The sequence below is a fragment of the Durio zibethinus genome, chromosome 5 (genome assembly GCF_047325235.1).
Source record: "Durio zibethinus cultivar Kanyao isolate XHJ-2024 chromosome 5, ASM4732523v1, whole genome shotgun sequence".
Lineage (NCBI taxonomy): Eukaryota > Viridiplantae > Streptophyta > Magnoliopsida > Malvales > Malvaceae > Durio > Durio zibethinus.
The window spans coordinates 29830907-29845409 of NC_143166.1; the positions used below are offsets into that span (position 1 = coordinate 29830907).

General features: G+C 33.6%; 2 protein-coding genes and 1 pseudogene across 8 annotated transcripts; 1 reads left to right on the forward strand and 2 right to left on the reverse strand.

Moving 5' to 3' along the window:
* Positions 1-51: 51 nt before the first annotated feature.
* On the reverse strand, positions 52-3826 carry LOC111281926 (alpha-galactosidase-like). 2 transcript variants are annotated; one of them, XM_022869733.2, is made up of 15 exons: positions 3477-3826; positions 3097-3155; positions 2908-2964; positions 2761-2795; positions 2547-2650; positions 2324-2399; positions 2060-2118; positions 1887-1952; positions 1733-1816; positions 1519-1583; positions 1091-1173; positions 916-1006; positions 717-766; positions 438-578; positions 52-339 (listed from the first exon to the last, which is right to left on the reverse strand). In XM_022869733.2, exons 1-15 carry the CDS (start codon positions 3785-3787, stop codon positions 238-240), a joined length of 1383 nt encoding a protein of 460 aa, XP_022725468.2. In that variant the 5' UTR covers positions 3788-3826; the 3' UTR covers positions 52-237. The 2 variants fall into 2 exon arrangements, with proteins under 2 accessions (XP_022725468.2, XP_089617147.1); XM_089761021.1 differs by lacking the exon at positions 2908-2964.
* Positions 3827-4268: 442 nt separating this feature from the next.
* LOC111282790 (3-isopropylmalate dehydratase small subunit 1 pseudogene) lies at positions 4269-9962 on the reverse strand (annotated as a pseudogene). 5 transcript variants are annotated; one of them, XR_002689273.2, is made up of 4 exons: positions 9833-9962; positions 7853-8762; positions 4778-4869; positions 4269-4603 (listed from the first exon to the last, which is right to left on the reverse strand). The product of XR_002689273.2 is annotated as a 3-isopropylmalate dehydratase small subunit 1 pseudogene, transcript variant X3 (transcript). The 5 variants fall into 5 exon arrangements; XR_016342262.1 differs by having other exon boundaries at positions 4764-4869; XR_016342263.1 differs by lacking the exon at positions 4778-4869.
* A 629-nt stretch (positions 9963-10591) lies between these two features.
* LOC111282490 (ankyrin repeat domain-containing protein 2B-like) lies at positions 10592-14277 on the forward strand. The gene is made up of 9 exons (XM_022870599.2): positions 10592-10697; positions 10795-10841; positions 11314-11516; positions 12314-12526; positions 12622-12770; positions 12916-13084; positions 13165-13257; positions 13748-13887; positions 13977-14277. Exons 2-9 carry the CDS (start codon positions 10805-10807, stop codon positions 14074-14076), a joined length of 1104 nt encoding a protein of 367 aa, XP_022726334.1. The 5' UTR covers positions 10592-10697; positions 10795-10804; the 3' UTR covers positions 14077-14277.
* Positions 14278-14503: the final 226 nt, after the last annotated feature.

Genomic DNA, 14503 nt, shown 5'->3' on the forward strand with positions numbered 1-14503 from the left:
ATATGTGTTTGACATAAAATAAAACAAATATAAATACATGATTTGCAAGTCTAAACTAAATTCATGCTTAATGATTATCATATTCATATAAAATCTGTTATGTTTTTCATGAAATTGCATCATTATTCATTCCATTCCTTTTTTGTTGTGGAAATTCACGGAAGACATAAGCACATGCACAGTCGCTACATTCCTGCCGCTGCTATCAATCCACTCTCCATCGAAATGTCCCTTTTTTCAATGCTGAACTGTTGTATGTGGTGTCAGAGTATACATTTTACAAGCATGAGAATCCACTTCAGCAGAAATCTGGTCTTGAACCGATGTCTCTGTTGAATGCTGTTCATTTCAAGAAGTTTAGGACAAATAAACGAAAACAAGAACTTATACAACAACAAAAACTAAAAGTCTGTTGTTTAGGGTGAATGGAATCTCACTGCCCACAAGTCTTGAGCATCAACAATAGTTGATGGCTTAAGGCCTATATCAGACCAATAAGCGGTGATGTTTGCAAGGGAAGATCCCCTGTTCCATAAGACCATAGCTACCTTTTTGTTAGTCAAAGGGCCAGCCCATACCTACATTATCAATTCAATGTAAGAAAATCATTTCTGAGAATTGTGGGGGGAAACCAAAGAACACTATTTCCTGACAAACTTCTGCAAATATGGAAAATATTGAAGCAAACATGAATTCATAAATGCAAATGAAATTACCTCAAGATCTCCATCTTTCTTCACTTTTTTACCCTGGACTCCAAGTTTATCTGCTAAGTTCAAAGAGGTAAAAAATTCATGTTTTTTCCATAACTTTTTTTCCCTTTTTCAGGTGGCTAAACATAGTAGATTAGAATAAGTTACTTACCCACTCATATTTCTAAACTACCCATGAGTTACAAACTTTTGCTTATTTTACCTTGATTGACTGCAATAACCTCCTTATTGCTTAGCAATTCAAATGTCACATTATCCATAGACCTAATGTCGCAACCAATCAACAGCGGAGCCTGCAAAATGGCATACACAGAAACGAAATATGAAGGTCGATGGCATTGATATGTTCATGAATATAGAAATTTGGAATAGTGTACTTTAGCCAATGCCCATATGCTGAAATGGCAGCGATATTCCTCCGTTGTCATGCCACCGTTTCCTACTTCAAGCATGTCGGGATCTGATTCACAGCATTTAATTTTTGGCAAAGTCAGATAAATTTATTTCGCACTAGTTCGGACTATGTAGTTAGGTGATTGAACTAATGCTGTAACACTACATAACTCTCTCACATCTAGACATTGGTGCTTATACCCTTTCTAAGGATGTCACGTTCGATTACACTTACATGTGAACAGAACTTGTTCAAGTGGCATTATATCAAATTTTAAGTATTTAATTTATTGTGGTCTTATATTTAAGATGGCTTCTCCTCTTATTGTTAATTAGTTTTAGATTAAATGCTTAATAATTTAATATGTAGTAGTACGTCGTTTATGAAAGTACTTCTATTCATAGTTCATACCATTCCAAGCTCCAGGTTGAGCATACGAAGCCCACTTGTCATTTCGATCTGCTATGGATGTCACGCTAAAACACAAGAATTCCATCAGTCCCTCAAAAACATAATTATGTTGCAAATTCCAGAATAATTCAATTACTAATGGCTGCATGGTCCAGATGATGCAAAATCCTAAAAACATGTAGTAAAATATTGCAATCGGCTGGGTAATACATACCTCTCCCATGAATCTTTAATATCGCCGGTTGTTCTCCAGCTATTTCCTATACCTGGTGCCCAAGTTGCAGGATCTTCTTGTCCCCTGTATGTTTTAAACTTGGTGAACCATTAATTTCCCGGTTTCCCTCTAGCTAAAGAAGATATTCACTTACCATTCACATAAAGAGAAAAATATGGGCCTCCCTGAGTCAAGTAATGCTTTGCTCATCTTCCGGTACCTACCGACCAAATAATTTCAATATCCCAAGCAAAAGAAACCGTCATTGATTAGCACAAGTGGAAAACCCTGTTTCCGACCCCATTATCATCAGATCAAGTAAACTACCTTTCCTTTGGGCTTATGCCAGTATTTGCACAGTTGTCATATTTCAAGTAATCAACTCCCTAGACCAAATAAGAACCATCTTAGAAGAAGAAAGGTAATGTACGGTAGCTTTTTTTTTTTTTTTTTCACAAAAGAGCCTGCATGAGAATAAGGAAAGAGATTTTAGATGCTAGAATTCAAATCCTAGACTTGCTCCGGGTTCATAGGGAAACATTTTACAGGGAACTATTGAAACCAAAAAGAAACAAATAGAATCACGCATACCCATAAGGCAAAGCTTTTTGCATCTTGTTCTTCATGTCCTAGGGACCCAGGCATGGTCTTGCTACAAGTTTGTGTCCTAACAGGATAAATAGTGCATTAAAAAAAAAAATCTTGAGTCTTGAGGAAAACAAGAAGCTTTCAGAAGAAATCATCTTGTGTGAAAGCAAACTTTTTCTTAGCTTTCAATTTCATTCCTAGTATTTGAACCTAAAAGAATAAATACCCTGCATCAGAGTAAATTCCAAGCTTAAGCCCTTTGCTATGAACATAATCTGCAAGAGCCTTAATGCCTGAAGGAAATGTTGAAGCTTTAGGAACCAAATTCCCCTGACAAAAACACAACACATTTCACCTCCATGATCAACATTAATATTTAGTCATTGCACAGATTTTGATTCTCTTAAAACCCAAAGAGAGCAGAGTTGGGAAAATGTTACCCGAGAATCTCTATTAAGTTCTCCCCAACAATCATCTAATTAATTGGACAAATATAAAATCCAATAAGAAACAATATAAAGCAATAAATCAAATGTAATTCCAGAATAAGAAAGCAATAACCAAATTAAGTAATCATAGTACAGCACCCAAATTAATATAGGTGTATCCAACAGCAGCTAGACCACTTAAGACCATTGCATCAGCTGCAGCACAAAGTAGTTCAGTAATGAAATTCTTTGTCATAATTATCACCGGAGCACATGTTTTGTTTCTTTTCTAGAAGTGTAGTATGAAACTCAAGGTGATGTTGTGGTAATCAAGAACTATTTACGTACCGGTTTCCTTGATCAATGTCTCATTAATGTGGCAATGGAAATGGTTCCAACTATTCCACCTGATAAAAAAACCAAGAAGTTTACAGAGAGCTTACAGATAACGGTGCATTTGCAAGAAACTGGAATTGAAAAGAGATAGCTTGAACAAAAGCTTGCGGAGAAGTAACATTAATATGAAACCTGGAAAACTAGATTTAGCTTGTTCATTACATGAACATTTTCTCCATCTTAGGCCAGCACCTTTTTTTTTCCATTTTGTTTTTTCATGTTTTTCATATGCAACAGTCAACTATGCTTTTTCAATTGCATAGAAGTGATCCAGATCCATATAAAAAAAGTGAGATGGACAAAGATTAGGAAAAGAATAAGAGGCATCATACCCCATTTGGGGAGTTAAACCAAGGCCATTGTCCAAGAGATTCCTTCTAATTCTAGCCGAATCTGTAAGCTCAATATTCCCTACTTGAGGCCCGTTCACGGTGGCAGAGTTGGCCAACAACACTGACGATATAAACATTAAACTGAAAATCCAAAAGAAAACTAGAAAACAACCAGATGATGATGAAGGAGCCATTGGAGCTATTCCTATCATCTTGCTGTTGGAAAGGAGAAACCTAGCAGCTAGCAGGCAAGATGAGTCGAGAAAAAAACAAAAAAACACAATGCTAAGGTGCACTTGACAACCCAACATATAAATAAAGATAACCCCCAACAACTTTAATCCTGTAGTATCTTCAAATATAGCTTCCCTCTCTATATATAGGACAGTATTCGGCCTGTTTTATGATGTAACTCATGAGGAAAGAAAGTTTCAAACGTCACCCATAGGCAGGGTCTGATCCTAGTGAAGATAAATATAAAAAGGTCACTATCATCATTTATGAAGGTTCAATTTCTTCCGTAATAGAAGACTCAATCAAAAGGCATATGGGATGATGACAACCCCAGTTATAACTTACATAAAATAAGTTATATCTAATCTTATTCATGGTTGGGACTTGGGAGGGCAAACAATATATGTCAATGAGCTGGATTCCGGATTTCTTGGAAGTAATAAATCATAGTCCAGGGGGTAGCGATGATTGATCAATTTGTTCTCTGGCACTTGTGCGGCTTGTCCGTGATTGTCCTTGGGCTATCTCATTTTAATTCCGTGATCAAATTGCAAGTGGTTCTTGGCAACAGCAGGTATGATGCTTTATTATTCAATCTCAACATATTTATAACAACTAAATGTCAATGGCACTTGTGTATTCTAACACAATGATAGAAACTAGGTTGATCATAAAAAAAGGAAATAAGCCAGGGTGAACAACTGGCTAGATGTTCAGCTTGGAACGGATACAAATATAACAACATGAAAAGACTGCTAAAATTTTTCAACAGAAGTAGGTAGATACAAGAGAAAAAGGTTGAGCATCGATCCCAAGTGCCTAAACAATTAGGAGCCACAAACTTGACACAAAGTCTTAGAAGCCAGAATCTGAGTGCTCCTCCTATAAATCCCCTACAAATCAAGAGTCAACAAATTAATACATCTGAAGAATGCAAAGTGCCAATATTTCTTTTTTTTTTTTTTTTTGACAACGTATTGAAACTAATTCAAATATATGAAGAAGTAAAATTCATATTCTTCACAGTTCTTTTAGTTGATGCAACGGATTTACAGAAAGCAAACAACCAGGTATCCATCGCCATAGGTGCCAAGCGGAATAATACTGGTTGCAAGTGTGAGCATTTTGCATTTTCTCAACGGGTAGCCGACTGCTTAATCTGGAGGATAAAAACAGTAGCATATGTAAAGTAGTCATGATAAGCATCCAGAATGAAGTACTAGTCGATTACTTGATCATATTACATCTCTGTTTCTTGTCTTCACTTGATAGACTATTGCATGTAAAATAATTTACTAAAAACATGGTATCGTCGTAAGAATATAAAAATACTCCAAATAAACCCATGCGTTGTCGCTGGTTATTTTTTTTTAATTTATAATAAATAATTTTCATGATTAATTTAATAAATCAATGTGTAAATTTTGCCTTATAGTTTTTTAATAAAAGTATGGTCAGTAAAAATTGATTAATTAATTTGTGTAAAATAATTGCATTTCATTCTCACATTTTATATAATAAATCAAATCTAAATCAATTGTTTAGAATTTATCTTTCAAAACATAATTAAAAAATAATAAAATAGACAATTTTAAAACACAAAAGAAAGTTAAAAAGAAATAAAAAAAGCCCAAGCAGAGAAAGAGGAAAAGAGGAAAAGGGAGCCACATTGGAACGTTACATGGACACTTTCATTTAGTCATAACGACGAACCAGACAGGGGTTGATTTTTGCTCGACTAAACTCTGACTCAATTTTTTTTTTTAATAATTTAACTAAGAATGCATTGAGTTATTATTTTTTATATTCGGTTTGACCCGACACATATGTATAAATATATCATCTAACTTAATTCGAATAGATTAAATAATTTTAATTTAATAAAATGTTTATAAAACTATTATTTTTTGCCAACAATTGCATAATTGTTGATAGAGTACTTAGTTCTTAGTTTCAGTAACAAGAAATCAAATTTTAGTAGCCTAAAGTACAAAAAATGTAAATTATTATTTTTAATATAAATTATATTTTAATTATATATAAATATAATATATTTATTTAATTAACGTATTAAATAATAATTTGATTAATATAATATATAATTAAATAAATAATTAAAACATATTTTGATATCTAGAAGATGATTGAGATAAAATATTTTAAATCTACCTCTAAATCGACTCAAATTTCAAAAAAGAAAATTTGTTTGATTTCAACCTGAATTCAATTTTTATGAATTAAAATCCATCAGATACATATTGTTTTGTTATTTATATCTTCAACAAGCAATTTTTTTATAAAATTTATCCAATTAAAAAAATGATAAAAACTAAAAAACCAAAGGGAAGTAAGAAAAAAGCCATATGAGATACCATATGGACACTACATCTGACCATATATGTTATCAAACATAATTAAAAAAAAAAAAACTAAAATAGATAATTTAAAATATAACAAAAATTTAACAGAAAGTTAGAACTAAAAATAAAAAGTAAAAAAGGGGCAAAAATAAAACTAACAAATCAAATGAAAATGCCACATTGACACTTTTAATTTCAAAATTCAAATGGATTTTTAATTTCAAAATTCAAATGGATTAAGTCGATTGAATTTATGTTCACTCCGGCACCAACCCATTTTTTTAATAATTGTTCTTATTAGACTGAAATGAGTTGATACCAATCTAATAAGATTTTTATTAATAATTTTATTAATATAATATAAATATATTTAAATATATAATTAATACATAATAAAATATATATCTTTATATATATTTCGAGAGAAGTCAAGGCAAATTACCTTAATCCTGCTTTCAAACCCACTCCATTTCTTTTTTTGAAAATTCCAACCCGCTCCAACCCAATTCTTATTAAAAGAATCACTCCTTATCAAATTTGAACTGATCGAAACCCGTCATAAGTAAATTGTTTAGCCATTCCTATTTATCAACTACTTTTGCACCAAAATTTATCTAATTAAAAAATACAATAAAAACAAAAAAAAAGGCAAAAAAGAAAATATCATGTAAACACCTCCGCTGAACTTTTTTTTTCACAAATTTATCTAATTTAAAATACAAAAAAAAATTAAAAAACTAAAGAGCGCTGCAACCTAAACCTATATTAGAGTCAATCACGATTTAAAAATGACACCACCTGCCTTGCTCTAATCTCAATTTAAAAGTCATTCTTTTTAGATCAAAATGAATCGAAACCATAAAAAATAAATTATTTTCTCTTCCTTACCTATATTAACCTTTTTTTTTTTTATAAAATTTATCTAATTTAAAAAACAAAGAATATCGCATAAAGAGAAAAGAAAGTCGTATCAGAGTGTCATTTGGATTCCTCTATTGGCCTCCTTTTCTTATAAAATCTCATATATGGATTTTAATAAAACTAAATTGTAAAAAAACAAAACTTAAAAAAGCAAAACCATAAAAGAAAATAAAAAAAGAAAAGGTCGACAATAAGGGATAAAACAAAATCGGGTATCACATTAACACCTTCATTGGTTTTTTTTTTTTTTTTTTATAAAATTATCTAATTCAAAAAAATAAAAGAAGGAAAAAAATAAAAGTTTTTCAATAAAAAAATTCAAATAGACCCACTCAAAGTTTCTTAAAAAAATAAATTTATATTATTAAATAAGAAAGAAGAAAAGAAGGAAAATAGAAAAAAGAAAAAGAAGAAGAAGAAGAAAAAAAAAAGTCAGCTCATAAGATGTGCCACATGACAAAAAATGAGTAAAATTTATTGTATAAATTGGGTTGAAATTTGATAGTAACATTTTCAGACTTACAGTATAATCTTTTTAACCATAAGATATTGTCTAATGCAATAACAACTACTTGCTAGAGATAAATATAGACTCAGGTTAAATCAAATGATAAAGCATTAGAAGTAGTAACTTTCCGCATCATGCTCCTGGAATTTATGTTTACTAGAACATAAATTAATCATCAATATGATAATAGAATATATAAAGTTTTCATTTCTAGCAAAGGTTAAATATAAAACATAAGCACTCATCCAATTCCATGACTGAGACATGAACAATCAAATTAAATAGCTTGTCCTGTATTTTGCATTCACATCATCTAATACCTCAACGAGCAAAATGCATATACAAGAATGTACCTGCATTTTACTTTGACTGAGGTGGAATCATTCCTGTTTTCCTTGCATATGCGAAGATCCCTCCAGCCTCAATGACTGGCCCAGCATCCCCAATGGGCTTTAATTTATACTCTTTGCCAGTGTTATGATTGATCAATCGACTCTCCCCCAATTCAATTGTCACCATATCCCCAGTCCTACATTCCTCACATATTCTCACTTCTGATTCTAACGGATAAACTTCCCCAGTTGCAACAGAATTCCTGAAAAAGATTCTAGCATAAGATTCAGCGACAACTGCCTTTGCCCCAGCAGCCCCAAGTGCAACAGGTGCATGCTCACGCGAGGACCCACAACCAAAGTTAGCACCACCTATCACGATGGAGTATTTTGTCTTAATCTCATTGGGTTCAATAAAACGTGTAGCATATGATGAAGGGAGACCAATAAGAGCGTATGAGCCCAATTTCTCATACTCGGCTGGGTTTGAGGGAACTAATGTAAGGTATTCCGCAGGAATTATTTGGTCTGTGTCAATATTATCCCCAACCACATAACAAAGGCCATGGAAGGTTGTAGTCGAGGTGTCAGAAGGAACAGAGGAGGGTGAGGTGGCGGCATATGTTGTGATGGTGGTCACACGTGCAGCATGTGGTGTGAAGGTAGAACTTAGGGGTTTGACAGTCAAAGGGGAGAAGGTGGGGACTTTGAAGGAAGGGGGGAAGAGAGGAGGTGGGGAGACTGAGGTTTTGGATGCTAAGGAGGAGAAGGTGGCTGAGTATGAAGCGTGAGACAAAGAGTCACACATTATTAGAATTTCGGTGTTAATACAGTCTAATACAAAGATGGTGATGTGTTGGGTTTTTGCTGTGAGTTATGCTTGATGCCAACTTCAAATTTCACCAGGTAACATAAAGCAATGTAGAGTTTTCTGTAAGGCAACGAGTTTATGTAAGGAACTGATAGCATAATCAGACAGTAAATTGAGAAATATTTTCCATAGACATATAGCAAGATATACATAATAATAATAATAATACATAAAAATGTATAAATACTCATTAAATGTCTGCCCACATGTACATATATGTTAAAAAAAATTTCCATGTAAAAACATAAACGGGCAGAATAATCTACTGAAATTATAAACCACAATTGATTAGTATTTATTTTCTTTTTTTGCTAAAAGAAAACCTAGGGTAACCATTCTTATAAAAAACTACATGACATTAAATTGGTCTGGTTCTTTCCGAGCCCCTCTCTCTGCCTCTCACTCGTAACCAAAAGATAGTAAAAGTTCAAAATTTTGAAACTTGATGCTTCAGTGTCAAATCCATATTTGCAACGTTGGTTTGATGATCGTAAGAAATTGTGAAGGCAACCTCCCCTCAAAGATGAGTAGTGCACAAACAAAATTAAATTCCCGACAAATTTCATGGAATTAAGTATATTTCGAAAATTCACTTATTATGTTCTTCTCAATATCGTCGTTTATTCTAATCCGAAACCTATCAAGAGCCATTTATGAAATGACTTCAACTAGTGAATGGAAATTAACTTAACCCCAACAAAAAATTGCAACCAGTTCATTAGATACAAAAGGGTAACGGAGAAGCAAGAAAAAACATAGTAAAGGGCAAGAGTAGGTAACAACATAACCTAAAGATTCGTCATTCAGGAGATTCAAATAAGTCAAGAGACAACATCAGAGACAGGAAGCGGAAGATGTTAAATCAGGAATTAGGAAAATTGTCTATAAAACCCAAATTCAATCAAGATTATACTATAATATACTATCAGCAGTGGGACAACCTAAATTCATGTTATATTATCGAATCGCTCAAGCATCCCACTCATTCATATGAAGCTTCCTATGTAAAACTACCAAAATTTAAGGATAAAACATAGAATTAACAAGATTTCAAAGAGACTGTATCACCATAAAGAAGAATAAAAAGGAGATGGAGAAAACAGAGGGGCGACGAAGAGTAAAGGAAATACCTTTGATCAGGGCGCTAATGATCACGGTAGCTTGGACGGTGGATATGGGTTCAAAAAGAAAAGTCGGTGAATGGCGGGTCTAAAAGACTAAAATGTTCCTAGTGTTTCTGTTTTTTTCCCTCAAGTACAGGTTGATACTATACAGTAAAAACGAAACATAGGAATGGGTAAAATTGGAAAAGCAAAGGTGAGAGCAATCCAAAATCCGGAGGTTTTATTTGCACTTCCTTTTTTCAAAATCATTAGAAATTATTTAATTATTTTTTTAAATCCTTTTCACTTTTAAGTGGAAAATTTTTAAATTTTTAAAATTTAAAAAATTTCCAGTAAATCTAAGAAATTTTAAAGTTTTTATATCAAATCGTTTAAATTAAAAAAATTTTCAAATGGTAAAAACGCACATGTATAACTTTTGTCTATCCATTTGTAAATAAATTTATAATTATTTAAAATAAATCTTGTTTTTTTCTGTGATATTGTAAAAAATTTTCAAAATTTTAAAATCCTAAAAATAAATACATTTAATTTTATAATATATTTAAAATTTTAAAAAAAATACACTTTAGCTGAAAAATTAAAACAAGAAATGATTTCAGTCGATTGGGCCATTTAAAAATTGGTCGTAAATAGAGATCCAGCCCATTCTCAAAGGTCAAAGAAGAACATAAGGGCATAGCCAATAAGATGAGGATTGAGATGGCCCACCAACTCATCTCCAATTTCAATGCCTGTCCAATCCTTCATATCCCTTCCCCTACTGTGTGTGTATTACTTAATTGTCAGAGGGTTTTCGGTTTTCCATTTTTCATTTGTTCTTCACTTTCTAGAACAAAGCAAGACAAAACAAATCACCCTCAAAATCAAGGTTTCAATCTGATTTTAATCATCTTGTACTTTCTCTTCGAATTTTATTTTAAATACTAATTTATAGTACTTTTATTTTTTCAAATCGTTGAATTCAGATATTCCCCCATGGCTTCCAATTTGCAGAAGGAATCCACTGCTGCTGGTGAGCTTAATCTCAGATTCCTTTTCATTCTTTCTTAATCTCGGATTCCTTTTCTTTCTTTCTTTGTTTTCTCTGTTAAATTGGATTGGAATTTGTTCTGAGATCTATCTGAGCTCCGTCTCCTTATTTTTTGATCGGCGGTTAAATGAATTTCTTGTTGCTGGTTAGTCTAATTATTTTTGTTTACTACTAAGCTTAGGTCTTGAATTGATCTGATTTTCGAATCCAAAAAAAAAAAAAAAGCTTCCTTTCCTCGCCATCTATCAATACTGCCTTGTAATTGTATTATTCATTTTTCGTGTTACTAAGTTTAGGTCTAGTAATTGTATTATTCATTTTTCATATTACTAAGTTTAGGTCTAGTAATTGTATTAGGGATTCATTAATGTTGATGACTCCCGGTATGGCTTGGTTGTGAAGTTAGTGAATTCATAAGTTTGGCTGTTGTTTATGTTCCCCTTTTCTTTGTTAGATGAGAAATCGACTTTGACAAAGGAGAGCAAAAGTTCAAAACCAGAAACATCTGCCACTGAGAACAAAACTTCAAAACCAGAAACTTCCACTGGGGAGTCAAAACCAGCACAGGCTGGAGCTTCTCCTGACACTATGCCTGGAGCTGCTGTGTTTGCCCCACCCAATCCATTTGATTTCTCAGCCATGAGTGGCCTTCTTAATGTAAGCTTCTCTCTTTTTATTTTAATTCTTGTTTGGATTATTGTGAACTGTTTCTTTGAATGAAAAAAATCCAATAGTCTCTAAGTCGTTCTTTTGATCACCTTTTGATAATTATAGCTCATCTTTTGCCATGTGTCCTTGCTAATGCTGCAATAGTAGAACATCTTAAGGTTTATGATTAATGTCATTAATTGACTGTTTCAGCTGTGTACTTAATTGCTGGGAACTGACAGAATAGAACAGCGTCCACTGGTAATTTTGGGAGCTTGGATAAAGCTTGTAAATTAGTCTGTATTTACACTTATACAAGGGATATTATATTTTGTTGGATCTGGCTTTATGGGGCTCAATGCAACATATCCAGAATGGGGTGTCAAGTAGAGGTGGCAAATGGGTGGTTTGATTGGGTCATTTGGGGTTAGAGTCATTTCGGATTCTGATTGTTTTGGGTCCCGGTTGTTTTCAGGCTGGGTTTCCTTGAGTTCAGGTTAGAATAAATTTTGTAATTTTTTAATTACAAAGTCATTAATTTTAGTTTTTAGATTTAAGATCAGTTTATTACGAGTTTGGTTTAGATCAGGTTTGGGTTCGGATCATTTCAGATCTGGAACTTTGAGTTTTTGGTCAATTCGGTTATGGGTGGGTTCTGAAATTTGTTATTCTTGTGACTGATTTGCATTTGATGTTAATCTCATATTTCATTTTTTTCCAACTTGGTGGCCCTAACAGCTTTGTCTTTATGTCTCGACACATTTTAATTTTATGGCTTATGGATGTTAACCATCTTGATTTGTTAGGACCCAAGCATCAAGGAACTAGCTGAGCAGATAGCAAAAGATCCTTCATTTAACCAAATGGCAGAGCAGCTTACTAAAACATTTCAAGGGGCAGCAAGTGAAGATAGTATGCCGCAGTTTGATGCACAGCAGTACCATTCAACTATGCAACAGGTTATGCAGAATCCCCAGTTTATGGCCATGGCTGAGCAACTTGGTAATGCATTAATGCAGGTATATGTAGGCTTAGTTGCTAGTTTAAGTGGATTCATTAGTCTTTTAGTCGATTTTATTTCTGGTAGATGAAGTTTAGTTTTTTCTTTGTTCAGGATCCGGCTATGTCTGGCATGCTTGATAGTTTAACTAATCCTCAACACAAAGACCAGATTGAGGAAAGGATGTCACGTATCAAAGAGGATCCATCGTTGAAACATATTCTAGAAGAAATAGAGACAGGTGGTCCTGCAGCAATGATGAGGTGGGTGATCGAAATACTAGGAGATTAGGAGCATCATTATATCATAAGCTTGTGGGTATAACATTTTCTTCGTTAGAATGTGTGTAGGATGTTTGCATTCATCCGTTTCTTCACTAAATTAATAAAGAAAAGGTTTCTGGTCTAGGTACTGGAATGATAAAGAGGTTCTGCAGAAATTGGGTGAAGCAATGGGTCTTGCTGTTGCAGGAGATGCTGCCACTTCTGCTGGTAATTCTGCAGCTGATGAAGTTGATGAAGTAGGAAATGAGGATGAGTCAATCGTACATCAATGTGCTAGTGGTGGTGATGTTGAGGTATGGCTAAGTGAATGTTTTGTACATATGTTCTTCCCTTTTGACAGATACTCTAAAACTTGACTGTATTCATGATTTAGGGTCTAAAAACTGCACTAGCATCTGGTGCTGACAAGAATGAAGAAGATTCAGAGGGAAGGACTGCATTGCATTTTGCATGTGGATATGGTGAGGTATAATAATTTTATAATTGAATCTCTTTTCGATCCTCTCTGTCTCTGTCTCTTTCGACTGTTGTATCACCTGACAAATGAAGTAGTTTCATCTAGCAAGGACAAATACAGTGTGGAAAATCAGATAGTTTTAATCATTAAGGTAGCGTGTGATATCATGTTCAGGATCACCATGATAATCCAATCACCAAGGTGATCTTATTAGTATGGTGATTTAATCACTCATGATTTGAAGTCACTTTATTTGGTTAATAATAATTAGTTCTTAGGAATTAAAGATCACCATGTTTGGTATTACTGAAAATCAAATATTATTTTGTTAGATATAATCTAGCAGTTTACATGAGTTTGTAGGAGATAAGGTTATTGGGTTCTTGGGGTAGTTTAGGTTATGTTTCTTTAGTTTCGGAAATTTCCTGCCAAGGGGATGGGTTTAATATCATGTTTACTGTCTGGGGGGTGAAGCTAATATAATTTTATTTTATTTTAGGTGAAATGCGCCCAAATCCTTCTTGAAGCTGGAGCAACAGTGGATGCTTTGGACAAGAACAAGAATACTGCACTTCATTATGCTGCTGGCTATGGAAGGAAAGACTGTGTGGCCCTTCTACTGGAGAATGGCGCTGCTGTGTAAGTAAACAAATTGTTGGTGAACCATTGATGCTGACATCTTATTAGCATTGATATTCTGTAATGTAATTTTTTCTTTCTTGCTGCAGCACTCTCCAAAACATGGATGGCAAGACTCCCATTGATGTTGCCAAGCTCAACAATCAGCATGAGGTACTAAAGTTGCTGGAGAAGGATGCCTTCCTCTGACCTGGGAGGGGGCACTGTCATGTGCATGTTTGGGTCGAGCATGTTATAGGCATTTTACTGTGCTATTAGACAGACAAATTTGCTTTGATCATTATGGGGTTGTGATCACAGCTCGACGTGTTGTCTATCTATGCTGTTCTTGCTGCCGTTTGGTTGATACATTTTGAATTTTTTTTAATCTAAAATTATCGTTTTAATTTATTTCCTGAAATAGATTCTGCATGGGGAATGGACCACACACCCACATGTTCATTTAATCGCGAGGACCAACTGCTGTCTGTGACCTCTCTATTCCAATTACACCATACAGTCCTTTCTCTTTTATTGTGTTGAATCATTTGGGTTTTCCAAAATTTAGTGGCGACCTTATGAGTAATGAGTTCCACACTTCCACTATCAAATACGGGGCTTGCTTTTTTTTTTTTGC